At 36.3% G+C, this 27162-nt stretch overlaps 2 protein-coding genes and 1 pseudogene across 2 annotated transcripts; 1 reads left to right on the forward strand and 2 right to left on the reverse strand.

Moving 5' to 3' along the window:
- On the reverse strand, positions 6909–14725 carry LOC109831616 (ribosome biogenesis protein BOP1 homolog). Its single transcript, XM_020398972.1, is given in 17 exon segments — positions 6909–7470; positions 9182–9342; positions 9344–9358; positions 10380–10428; positions 10431–10463; positions 10599–10724; positions 10727–10825; positions 11647–11707; positions 11826–11896; positions 11976–12041; positions 12044–12081; positions 12257–12389; positions 12507–12657; positions 12868–12970; positions 13075–13183; positions 13256–13472; positions 14494–14725. Coding segments are annotated over 16 exon segments (1329 nt in total). The 5' UTR covers positions 13284–13472; positions 14494–14725; the 3' UTR covers positions 6909–7384.
- LOC109831311 (pentatricopeptide repeat-containing protein At3g20730-like) lies at positions 14723–20191 on the reverse strand. The gene is made up of 7 exons (XM_020398642.1): positions 20177–20191; positions 18354–18422; positions 17318–17376; positions 16428–17235; positions 16091–16158; positions 15884–15975; positions 14723–15783 (listed from the first exon to the last, which is right to left on the reverse strand). The coding sequence occupies exons 1-7, from the start codon at positions 20189–20191 to the stop codon at positions 14723–14725; spliced, it is 2172 nt and encodes a 723-aa protein (XP_020254231.1).
- Positions 22910–25581, forward strand: LOC109829621 (annotated as a pseudogene).

Below are 27162 nucleotides of genomic sequence, written 5' to 3' on the forward strand. Positions count from 1 at the left end.
GAAGAAGGAAACGGTGGCCAAAGAACCACCGAAACTCTACCAAGTTTGGATTCCAAAGTCTGGAGTTCACTGTCGCGGCACATCCTTCAACCGCGGCAGTTTCCACTGCCGCGGCACATCTCGCGACCGCGACGATCTTCCCTGCCGCGGTCAAAGAGAAGCTCCAAAGAGTTTTCCTTCAGCCCCACCAACGTCCATTCCTGGTCCGTCTACTACAATCATAATTGTTCCATCACCAGGGAAGCCACGGTTCAGTCCTGACCTGTCAATATCCAAGATCACGATGGCGGATCGCCTCAGTCCTTCTTCTGACGATCAAGACAAAGTTCCAGTTAAAGAATGCTTGGGTCCAGTGAATGAATCCCAGGAGCCCGTTAAGACACCACATCCGCAAGAGGGTGGTTTTAGACGTGTGACTCCCGACATAATCTTGGATCGCTCAAAGACAAAAATAAATTGTCCTGAGAATGCCAACAAGGTTTTATACCCCCAGAAGAAGACGCATTCACCAAAAGACATCGTCATACCTGGGAGGTCATGCCAACAAACAATACGATTTTTTGGCAATCATACCACTGAATCGTATTATCAAGTTGGGGGTGTGAATAAATTTCGAAAAAGAATTATTCACTCTCGTTGTTCCTGTGCGCGACTCGTTAAAACAGCATTATCAGAATGTGACTGTTTCAAACGAGAAGCCATCCCACGAAGAGTCTCTGTATTGTCTAAGCCTAAACCGAGACATTTCCGCAAAAGAAAATCAGCTGCCCAAGATGATGAATTCCCTGAAGTCACTATCAACGTGGCTGATAAAAGAAAGTCTAAGCGACATTCAAGTGACTCAAATCCCGACTTTTCCCCGGGAGGAAAAATCAATCCAAAAATTGCTCAAAGGATGTCTCGACTCCAATTAGGAGCCATCAAGCGCAGAGATTACAAAAGAATGCAAGAAGGAATGTCCTCGGAGGATGAATTCTCGGACACTTGTTCTGCAATCGCTTCTGATGATACAATGTCTAGCACGGGACAAACCAGAGAAGTACTCACGATCACCTCTGATCAATTAAAGTAATGATATGTTAAAATTGGAAAATGAGAAATTATCATCATCCATTTCTAGCTTATCTCATGCTAAGATTGATGCCATGTTAGAAGTAGAGAACATAAAGAATGATACAGCTTCTTTTATAAATAACTATTTATGTTCTACTTCTAAAAATGCATATGTGCCTAAAAATGAAGATTTGAATCTTATGAAAAATAGTATTTCATCTTTAGATTCAACTTTGAAAATATGCATTAATAATCATAAGAGGCTTATGGACATGTGTGCCAAGACTAAATCAAAATCATCTACTCATTATGCACACATGTATAGCAAAACTTATAAGTGTTCTATTTGCGGCCGTCAAGGTCATTTAGCTAAGTTTTGTTATGATGCACACAAACATAAGAATTCTAATGTTCCTTGTGCATCTCATATAGCTTCTTCATCTTGTACACTTACACATTCACATGCTCATTCTCACAAAGTTCATCATAAGCATGCTAGTGTGTTCAAGTGTGATTATTGTGGTCGTTTTGGTCATTTGGCCAAATATTGCTTTGATTTGAAAAGAAAATCTCATTTGACAAATGCTTCCAATAGACCACATGTTTTTAAATGTGATGTTTGTGGTAGGTTTGGACATCTTGCTAAATTTTGTTTTGATATACAAAAAGCTTCTAAATTGCATATTTCAAGTAGACCAACATTATTTCAAAATGTTTCTCATTTGCAAAATAATTTTAAAAGACCATCTTTATTTGCAAATGTTCCTCGTGCACATCCACATGGTCAACATAACCAAATGCATCCTCTTCATTGCACTTATTACAATCGAATGGGTCATTTACATAATTATTGCTATGACCGGACTCGTGCACTAAATGCGCCCAAATGGGTTCATAACCCAAGGGCTTTGAGCTTTAATGATAGGGGTCATGTCCCTAAACCTTTTGGTACCAATATTAATTGGGTACCAAAATAATTTTGATTTTAAACCAAGAATTTTAATGTTTTATTTTTTTTTTCTTGGTTTTGAAAAATTATACTTTAAACTTTTGAACATGAAAACAATATTTTTTTTTCATTGATCAAATTATTTTGTTTTCATGATTATTAGTTTCGTTTTGATGAGAGGTTTGCATTTATATAACCCTCCGGATTTATTGGGTGTTTATTCCCAAATCATGTTTACCGGATGCTAGAATGATTATATGGGTTGTAACAAGCTTAAGAGCTTGATATCTTTTAAAATTCTTTTGTTAGAGATTTTGTTTTGATTGATTGCTTTGAATTCATTATACTTCACTTATATGATGATATTTATGTGTTTGTGTTTATGGATCATCTATTCGTGGTTTATAATGTATTCTATGAGTGGTTTGATCAAGTTCTTCATTGATCAAACATCGTTTTTGGATATAAACTTTGATTTATGATTTCTTTTGATGGATTTGTTTTCATTTGAAAACTTTTTTGCATGTTTCTCATGTTCCTCTTCTTTTGATTTCATAAATCTATTCTTATACATGGTTTTTATAATGAGACACTATCTTTATAATGTCATATCATTATGTGTCCTCATTGTATCTTGTTTGTATGTGAGTGATGCTTAGCATATCTTTTCATTTATGCTTGCTCACATATTTGCCATGATCTTTCTTTGTCTATATTCTATATGGCTTTTTGATAGGGGGAGCATTCCCTATACTTGTTTTTATACTCACCCATGCTTATTGATAGGGGGAGCTTTCGCTCTCTTCATTCATTTGTTCCCTTTTTGATGTTGTCAAAGGGGGAGAAATATTGTGAGTATACATTTCCTGTTTATATGCATGTGAATTATTTTTTATATGTTCATTTCCTTCATGCATATATTTCCTTTTCTAAATTGTTTGTCATCATCAAAAAGGGGGAGATTGTTGGCCTTTTTGTTTTGATGATGTTTAACAAACAATTTACCACTAATGTTGTTTGTCTAGTACTTATGTTTTCTTATTTATTATAGACAAACAACGTTGTTGGAGGATGGATGGAATAGAGTTTCAACGATCATATCCAAAGGAGGTTGACGGAATGTCGGTGAAGCTTATGCAATTCAAGTTAAAGATCGAGTTCAAGCTTCATTCGCGAGATTACCAAGTCAAGCTTATTGAAGATCAAGATCATTGCTTGGGTAATTTAGTTTAGGAATTTATATTATGTGTGTTAGTACTTTAAGCTCAATCATATACACACATACACGTTTTGGTTTTTGTATATATATAGTTATATATATACATATATGTTTTGGTTTGATAGTTTTTAAGTTTTACTATGAAACAATTGAATATAATTAGAAAACATATTTTTTGTTTCATACTCATATGCATATATATGATTTCATCAATATCAATTTTAGTTAGTTAAATGAAATCATGCTTTAGTGCATTATATGTGTATTTTGATAAAATACTACATTCATTGTTTATAGACTTCATAACAATACTTTACATCTTTCTTCAAGTCTATAAAATCATTTTGTAAAGTTTCAAAAGTTGGTTTAGCCAAAATGTCAAAATTCACATGTTTATATTTTTGTGTTTTGGACTATCTTGCACCGGTCGACCGAAGGGAGCTCTCGGTCGACCGCGGCGGTCGACCGACGAACTCTCTGTCGCCCAGTGAACACGAAAACTCAGGTTCGGTCGACCGGTTCGGTCGACCGAAAACTGACATATTAAAAAAAACAGTTTTGCTGATTTTAAAATGCTGTTTAAAAATATCAAATAAATTCTAAAAAATATAAAACTTTGGGGAATGATTATAGACATGATAATAAACATGCTACAATGACTGGTTTCGAAAAAGGACTTCCCAAAAGAAAAATATCATCATTTTGCAAGATAGTCCAAAACACGAAAATGTAAACATGTGAATTTTGACATTTTGGCTAAACCAACTTTTGAAACTTTACAAAATGATTTTATAGACTTGAAGAAAAATGTGTGTGTATAGATATTGAGCTTAACGTACTTAACACACATAATATAAATCCTAAACTAAATTACCCAAGCTTGCTTGATCTTCAATAAGCTTGACTTGGTAATCTCGCGGATGAAGCTTGAACTCGATCTTTAACTTGAATTGCATAAGCTTCACCGACATTCCGCCAACCTCCTTTGGATATGATCGTTGAAGCTCTATTCCATCCATCCTCCAACAACGTTGTTTGTCTATAATAAATAAAAAAACACAAGTACTAGACAAACAACATTAGTAGTAAATTATTTGTTAAACATCATCAAAACAAAAAGGCCAACAATAATGGCCACAAACACAAACAAACCAATTTTACGTGGTTCGGCAAACTGCCTACGTCCACGGGGCAAGGATGGGGGATCTACTATTAGAGGGGAGATAATATAACTAGGGTTTACAATCACTCAATCTAAACCCTCAAACAATCTCTCTCTCACACAAATATCTCTCTGTTTTTTTCTCTCAAAAGAAACAGCCGCCAGAACAGCACGCCGCCCAAAACTCACTTTTTGCAAGCTGCCTTTTCTGCTTTGCTTTTTCTCCGTAGCCGCACGAAGCTAAGAGACAGCCGCCTAGATTCTTTCTCCCCTCTGCCTACTCACATGCACACCGTAGGAAGCCTTCGAAAGAGATATATATATAGTTGCGGTATCAAAAACCGTTCGGGAGAAAACCACACACGTCCACGTCCTTATCTCCTCACATCACAATTCTGTCCTGTATGTTTCCAACGCGTCTATCATGAGACGCGTTCACAAACTCCTCACGCGGCTGAACGTGGGTATGGCCCACTACACGAAAACGAAAAACCAACTTCACAAAAGAGCGGCTACCTCATGCGAAAAGGATATCGTGTGGGCCCCCACGTCCGCTCACAATTCTCCACCTTGGTAAAATTTTCCTAAAACTGAGCCGACACCAACCAAACCAAATGTCCCACTTGTTGTGTCCAGGACGTCGTGGAAACCCTTCACAATAACAGACTCAATCCACAACAAGTCGAGACCCAAGCAGGAGTGCGAACACTCACCCAAAACAACAGTGTCTACTCACCAAATCGGTCTCACCCCCATCAAAATCCAACCCGGCTGCATCATAAAGACTGCCTACGTATCCTCTTGCCCAAGGAATCAAGCCAAACGTAGTTCACCTAAATAGCCTCCAAAGGCCTCAATCCACTAGAAGAGTTCGCAACCCTTCTCCAATATCATCAACTCTACGGCTGATAGCACCTCCAATGGCCTCAAACACCTCCATCTGAGGTGAACCAATGGCTATATTCAAACTACGTCTACCAGCTACATTCGAATCTATCAACTCATCATCTGCATCCGACTCCAAATGACTCACACGCTGTGTCACCTCAGCTGGAATCCCAACCAATGCAGAATGACCTGGAGTATGTGGAAAAATCCTCACCCAATGTGGAGTAGCATCAATCTCCACCTGCTGCGATACAACTAAGGTATGTCCAAAACTCTTCACCTGTTGAGAGTCAATTAGCTCCCTCATCGAAGCCTCAACCAAAGTGACACTACCATACCAAACACCCAATTGAGTTTTACCTCCTATCACAGCAGTTGACAACTCTTTAGTAAGATGGCTCGAGTATGTCGATGCCTCAGTTCAGAAACTCTTCTGCAGACCATTGCTTGACAACAAACACCGATCCTCCTCCAGCAAGGCACGGTTCTCCAAATTTGCCACCCTATCAAGTTGCCCCAAGATTTCCTTTCCAACGAAGCGTCTCGAAATGCCGTGAGCTCGGCTCCAATACAGAAATAGGTCCATCTTGTACCTCCCACCAAAATCAGAATGAAGTACCTTCACCTTTCTGTCCATCTTACACTTCTTCAACCTGTTAGAGACTACTAGGACTTTCTCCAATGGGGATTTGATTGCAACCTAAACACGCCTAGAACAGTCACCAACAAAGAAAACCAAATGCCTATTACCTCCCAATGATGCCCCCTTAGAAGGCCCCCAAACATCCACGTGAACTCCTCCAGAACGACCCTTAGCACGGTGAATAGAGGTGTCATACTTCACCTCGGTCTTCTTGCTCACATCAACATGTTCACTGGACTTCAAACTACAGGTCTTCACACCCTCTTTCAATCTATGTGAGGAATCATTACTGGAATGGCCAAGCCCCAACTGCCGCAGTCTAGTCGAATCAATAGAAGTCGTCAGCTCTCCATCTGCCACTATACCTCTAGTCAAGTAATACAGGTTATTCCTTAGGATTGAAAGCAAAATACATGGAAATTGAGAAAGTTTACTGTTCACCTTAGGATTTTCCTTTAGTTATAAAAAAAAAAGTAGATACACTTTTTTCAATCTTATTGGTGTTTTCCCCCATATCCATAAACGTTTCTTTTATTTTATTGGTATTCGTCTTCAAATTATATATAGATATAGATATGGGTATTTCTTGTCCGAAGGCACATCCATATTTATCCCTATTTGTGTAAGTACTCATGATTAGTCAGCCAATACAATATTTAAAGAATATTTTCCAAAGTAAGGTTCATCTGCATAAGCATTTTAGAAAGTCTTAATAATGTTAATTTATTCCCAACCAACTTTTATAGTTTGCGTGTTTGGTAAGAGTGGACTCGGCTGTAAGCCAGCTCTTATAACTAAACAAGAATCAGATGGGCTTTATACCCATAATGCTAAATATATGACGTATATCAGTAGGGGAAGTGTACTCTCGAAAAGTATCAAGCAGGCATCAAACCATACACAAGTGGTTCCAAATTCTGACCAGGAAAACCATAACACAAATGAGAATATTTTTTCTACTGTTGGATCACTATCGTTGCCAGACGCGTAAAGATAAATTCTGATGACAGTTTTTTTGCCATTACCGTTTGTCTTAAAATATCACCTCAAATGTTGCAACTTTTCTGGAAAGAATATACCTAAGAACTCCATATATTACAAAATTTGCACAAAACGTCCATAAAATAATTTTAACCATCTACCTGATACAAAATTCTAAGCTTTGAAGTTACTCATGCTTGTCAAGTAGTATAAATAACTTTAAAGCTACTTGCTTCTGTCTGTTTCAAAGATGCATACGATAGAGCATGTACAAGTCAGATTTACTAGCCTGCCTGTGTGTTCAAATCAATGGACTTGAACTGAAATCAACCGAATACAACTGCCATGTCGATCAAAACTCAAATGAAGTGCAATTGTTAAAAACATTTTTTTGAGGTTAGGTCGTCTCCCACTACAATCAATGGCATTCCTTTGGTTGCCTTGCTGAGATATGAACTCTGGCATAATAACTGACTATTTCGCGATGTCTTAGTGGCAGTAAAGCTTGATAACAGAGTCAGCACCAACAGTGAACAACCATGGCTGCCTTGGATGGAACTTGTAATCCAACACACCTGCATATATAGGATAACATGAACTTCAGAGAAACTGATAGAATATCTCTTTTCTTTTTCCATCCTTCATATTAACTTTTCTTACAAAAGGGGGAAAAACATCAGTGTCGATTCACTTCCCTGAATTCAGTTTCTTTGAATATAAGGATACTGAGAGCATATTATATGCCACTGCCTCAAATTGGATGATTTATGTCTTATTCTTTCATTAGAGCATTAAATGTTCTATAGTGTGTTCAAATTGAATCCCACATTATGCGAAGTTCAGCATTTGCACCTGGCATTCTTCCATAACCTTTGGAAAGCTCTGACACACTACTTTATTTTTTCCGAGGAGACATTTAATGATTTAATTAATATAAATCTCCTTGAGCATGGCAAATCTACACAGGAGATATAAACATTTCATTTTAAATCCATGGAGTTGGTAATCAGAAGATTGTTAAACCTAATTTTATTGAGTCATAATCCTGGGAGAAAAAAAGGAGTCTCTCAGATATTGGTCCCCCAAATCTCAAATCCATTCTTGATACGAAATTCCCAAAGTCTTCCTATTTTGAAATAAATCCTCTCAAAACACTTAGGTTGTCTCAAATCAGTGCATGCTAGTCTATGACTCTAAATTGTTAGACCTTAACTCAGGTGAATTACGTATTGGATGTTGCTAACGGAAAAAAAAAACAAACCGCCACCAAAAACACCTCTTTGAATCAACTGTACATATGTTCATCAACAATTAATTTACCACTTCAATGAAGGACGTCATTCGATAATGCAAGTGATTATTTCTTACATTGGAGAAATGAGATTTTGGACATAACAAGAGTAAGCAACATCTGATGTTGCCTGCAATTACTGTTGCTGCACAGCAATAATAAAAGTTTCTTTGTTGTCATGTTGGGTGCATAACTCATGAGGTTCATTTAAGTCTCTGTACACTATTTCATGTATGTTGTGCTCAAAGGTTTGCACTATGGGGGACGGAGAACAGAGATGATAATATTTATGGAGATACAAAGACCATGAGATCTCTAGCTTCAAATCTCAGTTACGATGTATGTTCAGACGAAAACCTTCAACCTTAGGAGGACCATTTTCATTTGCTATAATAGAGAAAAAGATGTTAATTTTACATGGGTTTAAAAGAGACAATTGGCTTGAAGAGGCTGGGTTGAAGACGAGGGTAAAAGGGAAAACACAAACTATAACAGATATTACTTGGATTGGGGTTAAATAAAAGGAAACATGGGGCCTAATTTGAGACAACTTAAAGGTTTAGAGGGGCTAATTTCAAAATATGATCATTTGGGGGACTTATATCAAAATAGATGAGATTTAGGGGGACCCATCTTTCTTACTTTTTTAATGAAGGGGGAGAAAATTTTCCAACTGGAGAAGGAAGACAAATCCATGATGCTTCCGTGCAATGAAGCAGGACCTGATTCAATACTGGTTTAGCTTAGAAAGGATCATAGCAGATTCCCGACAATCACATAGATAGCCTACTCCTACACTCTCTTGCTGGAGCCTGGCCTTAAGGAACATCGTACTGATAGTTACCTGAGACTTTGATGTTCTAAAATAAGCAAAACAAGCTCACTCAGACAGGCTTCTATGACATAATATGCTCTTAATGCAAATCTAAAACCAACATCAATGTTAATAAATGAAACACATAATACATTAAAAAAGATAACAGTTGTGTAGTTACCTCTGCCGTTTGAGGATGTATGGCCACAGAGAATCTCCAAAGGAACAATGAGAGGATCCTGGTTAAGATCTGAGTACACCATTCCATGAAATACATATGCCGTACAGTCATCGGAACAAGAAGTGAATAGAGGGTATGATCGATGGAAGGCAACATTCGTTGTCCTTTGGATGTGTCCTAGAGATATTTTAACAAAAGAAAAATGATCATTAATGCCACTAAAAAAATTAGCACTTGATTATATAGAATGTTCTCTCTTAATCATGAATCCTTCAAAAACTTTTAGAGTAGACCATGAAGTATTGGAAGTCTTACACCTCACGTGGTACGCGGGAATGAGTGGGAATGCAATGTCAATTCCCACTTCTGATTCATGCGTACCAAACATGAAGTGTTTCTGGAAGCTAGAAACCTCATTCCACTTCTCATCAATTCCTGCTTTATGTGGGAATGGCCATTCCCAATGTGTTAGGGAACAGACATTGCACTTAAGTGGGAATAAAAAAAATTCGCAATATGCTCATTCCCACGTCATTCTCTAACTGCACTCAAACATGGAAATGGAAATGAGCATTCCATTTCCACATTAATTCCATTTTATTCCCTGTTTCGTTTCATTCTCACTCCACTCAATTCTCACATATCAAACATGGCGTTATATAAAAACAGTAAGTGTAGGCCTAGACATGGCAGATGCATACTTAAAGGTATTTATGTGCACTTACTAAGGGTATAAATATCGCAGCACTTAATATATAGAGTAGGTACCACCAAAATGCAACCTTGAAATGATTTTTGGCATATGAATGCACAAGCATATGTTGGTACCCAAACAAATCTAAATAAAAAGGAATCATGATTACAAACTACAAACAGTAATATTCTAGATTGGTAAATATGATATAATCTAAATAAAAAGGAATCATGATTACAAACTACAAACAGTAAGATTCTAGGTTGGTAAATATGATATTGATAATATGTTCATTAAAGAACTGAGCTAACAAAAGAAGATCCCAAAAGCAAGAGGACCATCGCCCGGCACCTCTTGTCAATTCAGAAGGTTCAATGTTGAAGATCCCAAGTTCAACTCTCAGTGGAGGAATACCTAGCCTTTGAATGATAGGGAATAAATTGGGAGAGGCGGCCAAAATTTTGTGAAAATAACTAAAAGTTAGAACAGGATCTATTGACATACTTCAGAGTTTTGTATGGTTGAGATGAAAGGTCCATATCAAACCAGCACATTTTCCTTCCTTGCTCCCCACAATTACATTGTCACCTGTAAGCAAGATCTTTTTTTTGTGAATGACCATTATTATGAGATTAAAAATGAGACAACTGCCATGATCTTGCCTGAATTACTTGGGTAACTTTGCAGTTCAATATATTTTGAGCATAATAAATAACACTTTACCCCCAGGATGGATAGCAATGGATGAAATCTCCCGAAGCTTTGTTTCAAGCTTCTTAATGAGCTTTGCTTTCAGAAGATCATAAACACAAATATTTTTCTTAGTTGCAACAAAGAAAATGGGACGCACTGATTGAAGACGGATGAAACCGGAAACCCATGTAACTTCTTGATAGAATTTTGGCTATGCTTCTTGGAGAGTTGATGTAATAATATTGCTCTAGAATCACGTGCATTATAGGTCAAGGCTCACACTTGAGATGTCGATCAGTAATATACTGAATATGAAAGAATAAACAGACTGCACGCTCCAAATATGATTCAAACAATGAATCTTTACCTCATAAGTACCAGAAAAATTAGTACCAGTTTTCTGTAAGTCCAACAAAATAGCTCTATATAAAAATAAACATGTTCTAGTAGATTACTAGGCGTACTCGCTATTTATTTCAGATGGTGAATAGTAATACCAGGAACTTAAGGGCAAAGCTGTTTCATCAGTATTAAGTGGACTAACTCTTGTTCCAATCATTTTTAGCGTTATGTTGTTTCATAGATGAACAGTTAAGTCTTATGCAATATATTAAGAATAAAGTCTTGGCATGATGCCAAGGTTACTTTAGATATTATATTCACTCATAAAAATTAAAACAAGACATCGCAAGTGCTACATCCATCTTACATTACTCATGAAATAAATAATGCTAATGTCTACAACATAGCAACATATTACCGGTGTTAATTTCCTCACACAGTCTTCTGCAATAGCAAAATTTTTCTGACCAGTTTACTAATTCGTTTTGTTGTGTATGATATATATTACTAATTTTTATATGCTTCTAATTTCAACTGGTTTTAAATATTATATTATATGGTTTTAGAAGAATGAAACCACATCCTACTCAAAAGAGCTTAGGGCTTTCATAAGACGCAAAGGCAGGAGCCACTTAAAATATTGAGTAATGATAATTATGCGAAAATTCAAGAAAAAAAGATCAGTGTTGAAAGAGTTTAATATTGGAAGCAAAATCAAATATTATCTCTAGGATATTACTTGGAACAACTGTAGTGAAATAGTCTCCTTTGCGATGCCACTCAATTGTTGATACAGCCTGCATAGAAAGAAGTAGCATAAGTTGGAGAGTGATATAGAATTAATGGCAAACCCAAGAAGAAATAAGCAAACAATGCAATATTTTAGAGAATGCAAATGAAGACGTAACATGTTACCTTAAAGTGTTGCAACCTGATGCCATCAAGCTTGGTATGTTGGAGCCAACTCACAGCAGAGGTTTTATTTCCTGTGAAATATATTTAATGTGATAAAAAATAATTGGAAAAAATAAAAGTACACAAAGGTAAAATAATAAAAAAAACTACCGTCGTCATTAGTTAATGGCGATTCCTCAACACGTAGGAGCTCTTTTATCCACATATTGTCTTCTCAAATCCAAGTCCAGTGTTCAGCAGAATCACGTCATACCCCCTTCAAAGTAAGATCAGACAAAAATTAAGAAATATTTAACATCGTGAAACACTCAAAAGCTAATTACACAAAAACTGTCAAAAAACTGTTTGGAAAGCTAGCTTACGCAGAAACTGCTAACATGGGAAGCTCAGGCAAAGGATTCGTCAAAAAACTGTTTGGAAAGCTAGCTTACGCAGAAACTGCTAACATGGGAAGCTCAGGCAAAGGATTCCATGCAACGTGTTCAACAGCTTCACCCACATTCCAGACTCTGAGGCAACGACCTGTCTCAACCTCCCAAACACGCACCGTTCCATCAGTTGAACCTTTGAACAATAATGTCAGAATTCTAGAATTAACTATATTTGATAAATAAGAATACTATTGTGTCTCAAAAAGTAGCAATAGAAAACAAGAAAAGAAAAAAAAAACTCAGTACCAACCAGATGCCATCCATTGCCCCGATATTTCAACTGATATAGATTTAACAGGTCCACTGTGACCTCTATACTCAACATAGCATGTTGAGGGATAAGGCTTCAAATCCGTCTTACTAGGTAGCTTGGGCTTAAGAGACTCAGGGTCAATGTTGATCTATGAAAATGGGGCCAAAATTAGTGCATAAAATTCCTAAAATACTAGTCATACTACAAATAAATGAACTTTAAATAAAACAATGAAAGTTATATAGCATATACGATGCTGTTGAGAAAAATCCAAATATGATCAAAGTCAAGCATAAGAATATAGTAAACAAGTATGAGTGATTCAAAAAATAAATTGCAAGGCCTTTTAGATACATACAGCATCTTCAACTTGCACGTTTCTTCTGAGCCCTAGGCATAGATAAAGGTATAAACAACGATCAAATTCTTCCTTAACAGCTTTCTCATAGGCAGGTACACTTCTAAGGGACTCGAATTTAAAATTATGAATAATTAATATCAAGATGAACTGTCATAGAATTAACAAAGAAACTGATGAATACAAGACAACAGATGCAATAAATACCTTCTCGGGATAAACTTAGGACGGTCTTCCTCATACATCAGCTGGTAAGAGTTAATTTCTTCTTGGGTAGGGCTATATTCTACAGATGGATTGTATGATTCTTCATGGCCTGAAAGTGAAATCTAACTCAACAAGGTGCTTCCAACATCAACTTTGAACATCAAAAGAGCAGAACACTAACCTATTTCCAAACAACGTGAATTTTTCATTCATTCTGTAAGCAACACAAATGGTTTACCAGGCAATTTAGGTTTAGGTGCAGGAATATAACTTAATCCCTGCCTCTTGTTTTCTGCTGCATTAGAATCATCTCCTCATAATAAATAAAATTGAGGCTCCTCCTTTGGTTTATCGAACTTAATCCAACCCATGCGAATGGCTCTAACCAACCTAGCAACCTGCAACAAGAACATTCAAGCAGAAGTAGAAGTTTAATAGAGTTTCTCAAAATCAGAAGAGATAATAAATAATCTAAATCAATTTTTCAACAAATTATCAGCGTTGTTCCCTGGCTCAAAATAGTAACTGACAGTCACATAAACTAACTAATCGAAAAGCTAAAATATGACATTTTAATAAATAGAAATGCACAATGGACAGCACAGGAATTCCACTTCCTGGTACTTTCAGATTACCAGTGAATCAGAAGGAAAAGTAATTACTCAGCTGTCAAAAAGTACATGTGAATAAAAACTTTTGTATCTATAACAACCATGGGAATGTATATAAAATATAGTGATGTATTTGGTGAGTGTATGTCACAGAGCCTTGACCAGTATAAAGGTAGTAAATACCTCACTAGAATTTGATAAATTTTGGAGATGTGTATGGCAACTGAAACAATAAACAATGGCAAATATAGACTACTAAAGGATACCTGCCTAGAATTTGAGACGTGTATGGCAAGTATAGACAACTAAAATTGACAGATATGGCTTCTAAGGAATGCCTTTTGTGATCAATCAGGAGCCCTAACTGTTGGATTGAGTTTCTTGCAGACACGGTCTCAAATGGTAAAATGAACTAATGTAGTAACTGGTATCAAATGAAAATCAGCATATGAAATTATACCTTTGACTAAAAAAGTGTGGAACCAATTTAAGAGCCAAAAGTCTAATCCTTAAACATCCCATGACTTCTATCCAGGATTCTAGATTCACAATGACTTCTCGACAAATGAAAAATAGCAAGATAAATATGCAGTTGCATATATACCGTTTTCTGGTCCCACTTGAATGGAACAAAGCACCTTTTTGGTTCTGGTGCATTTGAAAGTGAGTGTCCCTTATCCACCCACTTATTTGGGTGTCTATCTCACAATAATAACCAACACGTATATTGCAAGCATAATAAATCTCATAATATAACCTAAGAATTAATGAAAATGAATAAGACAACATAAGAATTGAGCGACAATACCTGCATAGCCATCGAGGATCCAGCTTCATCAACATGCCCTCCCCTATCGTCAAATAAAGCACGCATTTGAGAATACAGTAAAAAATGGCATATATAGAGATCGATAAGTTCTTAATTTTCTACCCGGTGCAACAACTTAATGTCTAGGAGCAATTCTTTCATCATCCACATTGATTCCTTCAAAGAACTCAAATCCACAATTTTCTTTTAACAAATAGAAAGTCTTCTACTATAACCATATGAAGCTGCAACCCACAATTTTCTTCACAGATCTTTCCTCAATAAATTTTCTGATCTTCTTTGCATCCTCCCACAATCCTGCTGCTGCATAAATATTAGCAAGAACAACATAGCTTACAGATCTTTCAGGGTCTAACTGAAAAAGATTTGATGCAGCAATTCTTCCGAGGGATGTATTTCCATATATACTACAAGACCCAAGCAAAGAGCCCCAAAGTGATAAGTTGGGCATAGCATCCATATTACATGCAAAATCATAAGCTTCTTCCAATAAACCTCCACGTGCAAGTAGATCAGTGACACATGAGTAGTGTTCAACTCTAGGACGGATATGATACTTGCTCACCATTAGACTAAGAAAATTTATCCCTTTGGTAATCAATCCAGAATGACTGCATGCAAAGAGAAGTGAAAGAAAAGTAACATCATTTGGCCTTACTCCACTCTCCTCCATTTTAAGAAAGAGGGTAATTGCACCTTCACCATAACCATGTTTACCGTAACTGGTGATCAATGAAGTCCATGATATCACATTCTTATCTTTCATCTCATCAAAAGCTTGATGAGCATCCTCAAGCTCTCCTGTCTTAGCATACATGTCAATGAGAGAATTTCCAAATGCTACATCAAGGAGAGGTTGTTTCTTGAGAGCACATGCATGAATTTGTCTTCCTAAGCTTAATGAAGTGACATTTGCACATAAATTGATCATGGAACAAAGGATGACATCATCCAATACCATACATGTTCTATTTATCTCACGGAAAAGGTTCAATGCCTCCCTATAAGAGAATCTCTCTGATGAGTAACTATTGATTAATGCAGTACAAGAGATTAGATCATGTTTGAGCATTGAATCATACACTATCTTTGCTTTGTCTATCCTTCCACATTTTGCATAGGCATCTATCAGTGATCCAGTAACAACATTATGGTTCTCATATCCCGATTTTATAACAAAAGTATGGGTCTGATTCACATTGCTTAGAGTTTTAGTACAACTATATGCCTTCAAAGCACTTGCGAAAGTGAAATGATCTGGAAGAAAGCCTGTTTAAGCGAGAATAATAAAATATTAACATAAAACATTGATAAACGTACAATTTTATGAATAAGTAGCAAATTATTAAGAACAATGGGTTACACTAACCACTAATGGTGTAAAGGAATGGATTACAAAGATTAAGAACAGATACAAAAGTTGATGAATGCAACTTGTAGTGTTCTATAAACATCATGTAACTGGTAGACGCAAAATGAGCAGGCATCAGTGTGAAATAAGACAGAGGTCAAAGACTATAATTACATATCATGAGTAAAATATTTTTAAAAAAAACTTTAAGCATGTTCATTATACACTATGTTGAATTGAAGATAAGCAGACATAAAAGTGATGACATGATTATATCCATCAAGCTTCTCTATCTTACATGCAACAACTTCACATAGAAGCGGTTATGTTGCACAGTTTCCACATCTTTTCAAGTTTGACTCTCAAAAATGCATGCATTCTGATTGGGGTATATATTGTTGTGCCTTTCTGGAGAGAAGTTCATATGTAATAGCAAAGACGATCATCTGCTTTTAACTAAAACAAAGAAAACTGTATTTCATCTTGTGTGATTTAAATTAATTCTTTCTAAGCATTGCATCCCAGTCTAAGTTCCAATACCAAATTGAAACAAATATAAAACCAGGTTATCAGATTGCCTATCCAAGCAAGCAGCATCACAAATCAAAGAAAGGAAAAACGTTAAGAAGACATAGTGAGAATTACCATCTCTTAGCATGGAGCAGAACAATCCTAATGCATCATCCCCTAACCCTCTAACTGCATGTCCTCCAATCACCAAATTCCAAGAGATGGCATCCCTCATTTCCATTCTCTGAAAAAGACAGCGAGCATCCTCAAGCGACCCACACTTCAAATGCAAATCTAGGAGAGCACTCTGAACAAAGATATCTCGAAAAAATCTACTCTTCTCAATGCATCCCTGGATTTTCTGCCCAATTCTGAAGGCACCCACTCTAGCACAAGCACTAAGAGCGGCACCAAAAGTGAATTGATTAGGAGAGAAACCAGAGCAGCAACGCATCAAAGAGAACAAGTGCAAGGCATCTTCTGAGTAACCATTCTGAGCATAGCCTGAAATCATGGCAGTCCATGAGACGATGCTCCTTTGAGGCATTGAATCGAACATCTTGCGAGCAGAAGCCAAGTCGGCGGTGACTTTAGAGTGAAAGATAATAAATTTGGTGCTCAAGTGCAAATCTGGGGAGTAGCCAATCGCTGTAAGATGAGTTTGGAGAGAAAGACCTTCTTGTTTTGCATTGGAATCAATGCAGAGTTGGAGGACAGATGAGTAGGCAGCGGCGGCGGTAGCAGAGTTCGATGACGATGAAGATGAAGTAGGGTTGGAGTAGAGAGATTGAAGAGCTTCCTTAAGTCTACCGAGCTTGCACAAGCTTCTTATCATCATCATGTTTTTGGATTGTTGTTGGCTGCACATCAATTGAAAAAGTCTAAAAAAATTCAAAACTTAAAAAAAAAAATACCAAGGATTTCAAAAGTATTGAAACATACAAAAAGCCCTCAACAAAGCTCAAAATTAGCACAAAACACCCTAGAAGTTTTGAAAATTGCTGAAAATACCCAAATTTGTTTTAAATTTACAAAAAACTCCAAAAATTTCAAAGCGTAAAAACACAATAATGAAGTTCTAGGTGTATACATATATATAATAGAAAAATGGAATTTGCGAAAAATACCCTAAAATTTTTGTAAATTGCAGAAAACACCCTCAAATTTCAATTTTACAAAAAACAACCTAAGAATTTCAATCCTACAGATAGTACACCAAAAAATCTTTGAAGAATTAAATACATCCATCGACCTTGGTGCATGCAAATACTTTGAAACATATGTCAATCATGCAATTTCATAGGAATCAATGTTGTAAAAAGCGGCAAATAGCGCCGCTAATCGCGGTCGCGGTGCTTCACCGCCCCGCTTAAGGGAATCGCGGGGAGGATTAACGGAGAAGACCACCATGCGCTCGAAATGCGCGAAAAAAGCGGATTTTAGCGGCAAAAAGCGCTTAAAAGCGCTAAAAACCGCTATAGTGTTTCTTAATCCCGCGGATACTTCACCGCGAACCCGACACGAACCCGTTGTTTAAAAAGCCATCTCTTTAGTTTTCCCCAATCCCGACTCTTTTGCCCTAAGAGCCTGTTTGGATTTGTAGGGGTGAAGGGAAGTTAGGGAAACTGAGTGAAAGGAAGGGAATGGAAGGGAAGAGAATTCCCTTCCCCTTAGTTACACCCCAATTTGGGGTAACAATTTTTATACTATTAGGGGGTGAACCAAGAAGAACTAGGGTGAATTAACTTCATCTCCTAAGTGATCCCAAACAAGATGAATGGAGGTGAATGGTTCCCTAACTTCCCTTCACCCTCATTCCCCTCAATCCAAACAAGCCCTAACCGCCTGCTCTTCCTCCCGTCACTCTTGGGCCTTTCTCTTTCACCTCCTCCGGCGATCCTTTCGGTGCCGCCTCCGGTCAACGGCGCTTCCGATCAACACGCCTCCGGTCGACGCCAGCCATCTCTCTCTCTCTCACAGTCTCACCTTCCTCTCTCTGGTCAACGTCGTGATGCCTCCGATCACCCTCCTCTCTGTTGGGCTTTGTCTACAACAGAAAGAACAAACAAGGTAATAATTTGAAATTAAATGCTTATTAGTTGTAAATTTCTAAGTTGTAATTACCTACAAAAGGAGAGAGCAGCCAGCGCCTCTTAGTATGTATGAGCTTGAAAGCCGTGTTTAAACTCAGGGAAGACCAACAACAATCCATTAAAATTTGATTTTTGAAGAGAGGGGTTTCGTGGATAATGAGAGAAAGCTCGTCTCTGTTTGGGTCATTTGCCGATATTTGCATAAAATATTCACCATTGGAGTTTTTTTCCCAAAAAAAGTCACAAGATAAGCTACTACGTCCCACAAAATCACCATATTCTTCAATCCCATAAATTCATCATTTGGCCCAAATTAGATGTTTCCCTAATTTGGGGGAAAATAAAAAATCATTTAACTTCTTGGTATGGGAATCAATTGTGACTCTTCACCGTTACCCTGAGGTCTTTAGTTATTATTTATTGATAATTGATAAATGATATAATATGTTGATAAAATTTAATATTGTAAAGTTCTAGTACTTATATTGTTATTTATCTATACTTGAATATTTTATTTTTTATGTCAAATTTCTAGTTTTTTAATATAATGATGATGTTACTAATCAATACTTTTTATTGTTGAGCATTTTTATATTAGAGGTTTGAAAGTTGAAGAAATGGGATAAATAACGGTCTTTTTGATAGATGAGTACGTTTTTTATTCTTTAGTCTTTATAATTATAGTACTTTGTTAATATTTTGTAATTATTACACATCTATTTCATGTTTAGACATCAAGTATGCATTTGTAGAATTTTTAGATTTTTTATATGATTTTTCTTATTATTTAGAATATTTAAATATATTTATATTTGACCGCTATTTGACTGTGCGCTATTTCCCGCTATTTCGCCGCAATAGCCCGAAATAGCCTTAGCGGTACCTCACCGTGACGCAATCCGCTATCAACAACCTTGATAGGAATTACAACATAACTTCAAAAAATAGTGAGTCCTATGCAGCCTTGTAATTATATTCTAAACATGTGAAACAATTCAGGTTTACACAGTATATTGCTTTATTGCTTAATTTAAAATATCATGGACTCCAATGAGGTTGAGAACTTAAAAAAATGTTACAAACATTCCATTGGGTGCCTTTCTTGGTTGAGTACTACATATCAAAACCGCCTACATGCAAGCGAGTGGTTCTGTCCATGCATGTGCAAAACAGGGGCAAATTGGTAATTTGCCCCTCCAAGTTGTGGCTCATGCAGGTGATTATGAGATGTGTTGTCTTCTTGGTTTTTATATTACTTTCAAAAAATAGTGACGATAAAGATATAAGGCTCTCATGCAGAATCCCATAGGAACCAAAAAATAGTGATGATAAAGATCTAAACTTAGCCTTATTTTAACTTTCTATTAGGAAATCTGTTAAGTAAAAAATTCAAAGGACATTTCTACCCTAAACATCTTTCCTCAAAAGATCAATTACAATTCCTATTAATTTTGCTTCGGTTCCTTAATAAACTAATATACAAAAATACTCTGCTTAGTCAAAAATATGAAACATTCTCCTTTATTACTCAAATGCATTCACATTTATTTCTCAAACATGTCAAAACTCAACAGTTTCTAGTATTATTCCGAGTACTACATGTCAAATGAGTTGAAGGAAAACAAGTACTTTATACCCTATTACCTATTATAATAACTTTGTATTAAAAACAACATATTTACCAACCACTCTATGATCACAAGCTTACCTTATAATGACACATTGTGGCACTCGAGAAGATTGGTCAAAAAGGGAAAAGAAAAGAAAAAAAAAAGAATGGAACAGTAATCTGATGTGCAACTACATTTACATAAATACACAATTTAAGTGAACTTATTGAACTTGTTGGATATCAGATGCACTTGACACTCTCCTATCATTGCGGCGTTGCTCTCAGTTGAGCACTTGATCTTGAACTCACATTTCCAATCTTAGACTTAAAAGATAGCATAAATTTATTTATCCTCAGCCATTTGTCCCCACATGGAGATCATCACTATCGTCTCGAATTTTTGAAGAAACAAGGTATTTTGTTTGTCGGTTTGTTATGGAACCAAAGCAAACTAAACAGAAATTATAATTGTCTTTTGAGAAAAGTTAGGTCAGTGTACTTGTCTTTTTGAATTTTATTTAACGAGTTTTCTAATGAAAAGTTAAAATAGGACTAAGTTTATCTCTAACATCGGATATAGGACTAAGTTGAGAAAAAAGAAAATACGTGGAACAATTTAAAAATGAAGTCCTAACAGGGATCAATTTGGTCTAAAAGCTATAAGTTACAATTTATAGAATATGATTTCAATTATTTAACCTCTCACAAATTAGACTAAACGCTTAGAAGTTAGAATGTAAGACAAGCAAAATTAAATTTTAAATTTTCAAGGGAGAAAACAAATCAATGGCATAAATCACAATACTTGCACTAATCAAGTAAGAGATAAACTGATAAGAAAGATAAGGACAAGTTTTCAAAATAGACCATAGAAACTTATTCTCAAAAATCCCGCAAATTCCATAAGATTACAAATATTTTCAAATATTTTCAAAGAGGATATTTTCAAATCAAACTAAACAAATAAATGGCATAAATCCCGCAAAGTTTTTGATGTTTTTTCGCCACTTTCAAATATTTTCGAAGAGGATATTTTTTGAGAATAAGTTTCTAAAGGGCCTTTTAAAAATTTGTCCGAAAGGTAAATTTAAATCAGCAAAAAAATGTTTTGAATGTTCAACTTGCAACAACTGACTAAAACTTAAGTCCCTAACAAAAATTGGTAATTAGATAAGAAATTAATGTCCCACTCCCATACTTGCACCGTCAGAAGGTCAATTGAGTAACAAATCAACAACAAAGCAACTAGGATTTTAAGTTCCTGAGGAATCTAGAGCTTACCTTGGGAATCGTGGGACTAAAACTTAGGACTTAGGAGCAGGAGATGAGACCCAATGGAATTGTTCAAGAGCCTGAGGACAAGACTCGAAGGTTAGGGGAGAGCCATATAGGGATTCTCTGCGATATTACGATTGAAGAGGTTAAGAAATGGATTTGGATAGAAAATTAATTAAACCTGTTTGCACTTTGCATACCAAATTAACCCATAAGATTACAGGCCCACAATAGTGTTTCATTTTTATAACAAGTTAAACTTAAATGCAACATTTTTTTGTGTGGGGGGTGCGAAATGGTCAGCTCTAATTTCTCCCTAATATTAACTATAAATACACCGCATACAACATTTGCTAAATTTAGAGTTAAACCACATCTGATTTCTCACTTTTCATTACCAAAGCATAAAAGCGTAATATGCAATTTTCAAGATTTACAGCACCGATATGAAATTATTGAATATGTAAGGGACTAATACATAATTTTTAAGATTTGATGGGCTGATATGAAATTACTAATGATACGAGGGACTAATACTAAAAACCCCTTTGTAGAGTTGTTTGTGGTTAGGAGCAAATAAATAGGAATAAGCCACCTTCTACACGAATGAGAGAGATTAGGAGGGGCGGAGAACTTATGGGGGCTGCCTTGACTCTTATCTCCAAGACATTAGGCCCTTGTTTAAACCCTCGTGTTTCACTCCTGACTATTTCTCTGTAAAACTATGGAATTATTATACATTTTATCCCATCAACACCTTTATAATTAATTGTTGTCCATTTCTTACCATCATCCTCTCTACTTTCGGTAAGATTTTAGCTTTTTTAATTGTTTCTCAACTAGGCGATTTGTGTGTGTGTATATTTGCTTCACTGCCTCTAAAGTCTCTTCCACTTATTTGCTTGCTAGAATCTTGAAGGTTAGGATTCATCTATTAATTAATGTTCAAAGGAGTGCAAACTCTAAACTTGGAAATGGAACTAAAAGATATGGCTATAGATATGGGCATCCTTAATGAAAAGATCAATTCTTCCAAAAAACACTGCACTTAGACCAAGTGCAATAGGAGGGGAAAATGGTGGTTTTTCCATACAGCAGCTAGGGAAATAGGAAGGGAAATTTCAAAAGCTTTCCAAGGGGTGAAATATTTCCCTTCCGTGAAATTGCATGAAATACACTTTATGTGGGGCCCGCCTCCTATATAAGAAAAAGAAAAAAAAAATTAATGAAGAGTGGTCCAATGGGAGAGGAGCACGCAGCCCCATCAGCCCCCACCAACCCCATGATTTTTGACCAGCCATGCACATGAAAACGTGCCCTCTCCCCATTGGACCAACTCTTTTTTGTTTTCACCTAATATTTAAATTGTAGATTTGGAGCATAAATAATTCGAATTAAATTTTTTTTTATACCATTATTTCTAATTTTTCAAGGTCTATAAATAGAGCTTAAATTTGTGTCATTTGGACACCAAAAAAATTTTAAGATTTTACACCCTTTATTTCTTCCTTTTTGCATCTCTCTACTTTCTTCTTCCATTGTCAAGCCTTTTTTGCAACCTTCATGGATCCTTCACAAAATTACAATTTGCCCCCAGGTTACAATTTTCCTAATCCTCAAAATCCTAATATGCAACGCCCAGAAAATACTCAGAATACGGGGATGTCGGCAAATTTTCAGATGCCGTATATGATGCCTCCAAATATGGGCATGCAATACCCGTATAATAATCCTTATATGCCATATGGGTATCAACAATATCCTGGAAACAGCTATGCTCCCTCCAATATGAACTTTCCGAACGCCGGTCCGACTACGGAGCCGGTTACACCCCGTTTTAGCAGTGGATCGACCGATATCCCGGAATTTTCCACCCAGATCTCTCTAGGAAATATTGATGGGGATACTCCCCATAGTTTTCTACCTCCAACCCAGCAATCATCCAAGAGATCAAGTTATGATAGTTGGAGCACCAAAGACAACAAAGTTCTACTCACTGGTTACTTTCACTTTAGTAACGACAGTGAATTGGGGAACAACCAAAAGGGTGACACTTTCTGGTGGATGAATAGAAAATCGTTCGAAATCAACCAAAATATATCTGAGGGTTAAATGAATCGGGAAGTAGTGGATCCAAAAGAAAGAGTAGTGGCGACGACGTCGAATCTGTTCCTACCGTTGTACGTCCAGAGGGAAGGGACGCTGCAAAGAAGAAAGCTAGAGCTTCCTCTAGTAAATCATCCACTTCAAGGAAATCGAAGGTCGCAATTGAGGAGGAGTTATCCAATCTAGCTACGCTCGTGATAACTTTGAAGAGAAGCAAGCAAATACTATTTCAGCTATGAATCGCCTCGCTCGTGCCAAGCAGATGGAGATGTGTATATTATTGAAAAACAAACCAGATCGAGACGATGAAGAAGAAGAATTATTGAATATGTTGAGGAAGGATCTGTTTGGCAAATAAGATCATGTGTTATGCTTGTGTGTTTGATTTTTGAAGTGTTTTGTGTTATGTGTGTTTAACCTCAGAGTCGTTGTCTGTTTGTAATGTAATTTTAATGTTTCAATAAAATTGTTGTTTATGTTTGAATAAATCCGATTGAAATGACTACACCCTGCACAACAATACAAAAGATGAAATGATTACACTCTGCACAATAATACAAAAGATGAAATGACTACACTCTGCACAACAATACAAAATATGAAATGACTACATGTCCCAGCAATTGCATGTTAAGTCAATTATTTGAACACATACCATTCGTTATAAAAACTGACCAAATGCACATCATAAGTATACCTATAACCATTTGTTCAGCATATCATCCAATGGATCCAACCCTAAATGAGTTCAGTCTTGAAGAGTTCCAACGACAATGGGAGTTACAAGAAAAAATACTTGATAGGCAGCAAGAACTGCTTGAAGAATTGCAAAGGAGAAATGAAAAAACACATAAGAGAAAATCCATATATAGAGATCATCATGCAGCACATAAGAGGCTCATGGCCGACTACTTTGCCGAATCATGCACTTACACTGATGCCCAGTTCCGACGCAGGTATCGAATGAAAAGGCCTCTCTTTTTACGAATTGTGGACTCTCTATCCAATTACGACGACTATTTCACTCAAAGACGGAATAATGCCGACAAGCTTCGTTTAACACCTATCTAGAAGTGTACGGCTGCCATACGCATGCTCGCATATGGAGTCCCAGCAGATGCTTGTGATGAGTACGTGAAGATAGGAGAATCCACTGCAATTGAGTGTACTCGCAAGTTTTGTGAAGGGGTAATAGCCTTGTTTCAAGATGAATACTTAAGACGCCCAAATGTTGAAGACTTGCAGAGGTTGCTCCAGGTTGATCAGGAGCGTGGTTTCCCCGGAATGATTGGAAGTATCGATTGCATGCACTGGCAGTGGAAGAATTATCCTAAGGCTTGGCAAGGGCAGTTTACTAGTGGGCACAAAGGCACGGCAACAGTCATTCTCGAGGCGGTTGCGTCATATGATTTGTGGATATGACATGCTTTTTTTGGGTTGCCTGGTACATTGAACGACATAAATGTACTAGATAGGTCACCGGTTTTTGACGACATTGAGTCGGGTGAAGCACCACAGGTAAACTTCACCGTGAATGGGCGACAATACAATCCTGCATACTATCTAGCTGATGGAATCTATCCTAAATGGCCTGTCTTCGTCCAGTCAATACAAATGCCCCAGGGCAACAAACAACAATTTTTTGCCAAACAACAAGAATCATGCAGGAAGGACGTGAAACGTGCATTCGGGGTTCTCCAAGCACGGTTCGCTATTGTTCGCCAACCAGCTAGAATGTGGGATCTTGATGTCTTAGGAAAAATAATGAGGGCGTGCATTATTTTACATAACATGATAGTCGAGGATGAGAGAGATACGTATTCACGAAACTGGGAAAATATCGACTTCGAACCATCTAACAATTCTGGCTCTACCTCCTCTTTCGATGTTCAAACAGAAGTGTTGCCCGAGTTCCAAGTGCACGTCCAAGCCAGATCCGAATCAGATATTCATACTAGAGCCGAACTACGTGATAGGGCCCAACACATTCAGTTGAAGAAGGATCTCGTCGAGCACATTTGGCAAAAATTTGGAACAACCCTCGACTAGATTTACCAATTTAGTGTGTGTTTTCTTGAATGTTTTCAATAATTTGTATGTTTGGTTTTTCGTGTGCTTAATAAAATCGTGTGTTATTTTATGTTAATTTAATAATAATATTAAAAATTAAATTAGTAATATATATAAATATTAAATATTATTTATTGAATATTAAATTATTAATAAAATTATAATTATAAATATATTAGTTACAATAGTAATAATAATATATGAAATAAGAAATATGAGTGAATAAATATGGTGGGGTATATGTTGGTGTGATGTGGTTATGGTGGGTCCCAAATAAAGTGAAAAAGTTTTTGAAAAACTAGCTGCTGCAGAGTTGATAGGGAAATGAGTGTTATTGAATTATGTGGTGGGGGAATAAAGTGATGTGGCAGGAGAGAAGGGGTGAAAATTTGCCTACCTGCTGGAGATGGTCTTATCTTTAAAAATAAACCAAACACAAGAAATGTGTCACATCATCCAACTCATTACATCTCATCTTATCTCATTTCTCAAAATCACACACATCATCCAATAATATTGTGACAATTCATCTCATCTCATTAAACCTTCCTTTCCATCCATTTCCTCAAAAAAAAAAACAAGAAATTGATTTCCTTAAGTATGTGTCACATCATCCAATAATATACCTCCAACTCATCTCATCTCATCTATTTTCTTATTTTTAAAAATGAACCAAACACAAAAAAAACAAGAAATTGATTTCCTTAAGTATGTGTCACATCATCCAATAATATACCTCCAACTCATCTCATCTCATCTATTTCCTTATTTTTAAAAATGAACCAAACACAAACAACCTCAAAACATCATCCAATAATATACCTCCAATTCATTTCCTTATTTTTTTAACCAACCAAACAACCTCAAAACAAGTTTTTTTTAAAAATCACTCACATCATCCAATAATAAGGTGACAACTCATCTCATCTCATCTCCTATTCTATAATTTCCTTCTTTTTTAACCCAACCAAACAACCTCATGTGTGGTCTTTATTGAAGGGCATTTTGGTAATTTTGTACATCAAATAGTGCATTGTGCTCCATCATTATCCTTTAGTCTGTGTGGGCCTACATTGCATTAGTAAAGAGTGCTCCATAGAAAATCATATAGAAAGAAAGAAGAAATTGACGTGTAACCACCCTGAAAATACTAAAAATGTTATTGATTATAAATCTCCTATTTGAAGTTTTTATTAGGACATATGTCGTCTTTTAACCTTCTTATTAAGACACGTGTCGCCCTCTTAGTTCCAATGAAGTTTTATGTTGAAAACCCTCTACAGGATTTATTTTCCTTAGTTCACATTATAATATTTTCTGTAAAGGAAATAACAAATATTGAAGATGACCATCTCTTTAGAGGAGGCAGTTACAAAAAATCCTTTTGAACTTTTAAGGGTGTTGCAGAGAACCCTTAAAGTATTTTAATCTAAGAAAATCTCCTGAACTTTGAACAATTTGCAGATAATTTATATGGATTTTTTAATGCTACTAAACCTCACAGAACTTTCTCACTTAATCCTAGTAAAATTACACTACTAGGTCTAACATGTGATATCCATGCCAATCACAAGACAAAAAGGTCATAACATCCCTTATCCTCAAAAAAAAACTACCCACTTATCTTTTTT

This window comes from Asparagus officinalis, chromosome 2 (genome assembly GCF_001876935.1).
Source record: "Asparagus officinalis chromosome 2, Aspof.V1, whole genome shotgun sequence".
Taxonomy (NCBI): Eukaryota; Viridiplantae; Streptophyta; class Magnoliopsida; order Asparagales; family Asparagaceae; genus Asparagus; species Asparagus officinalis.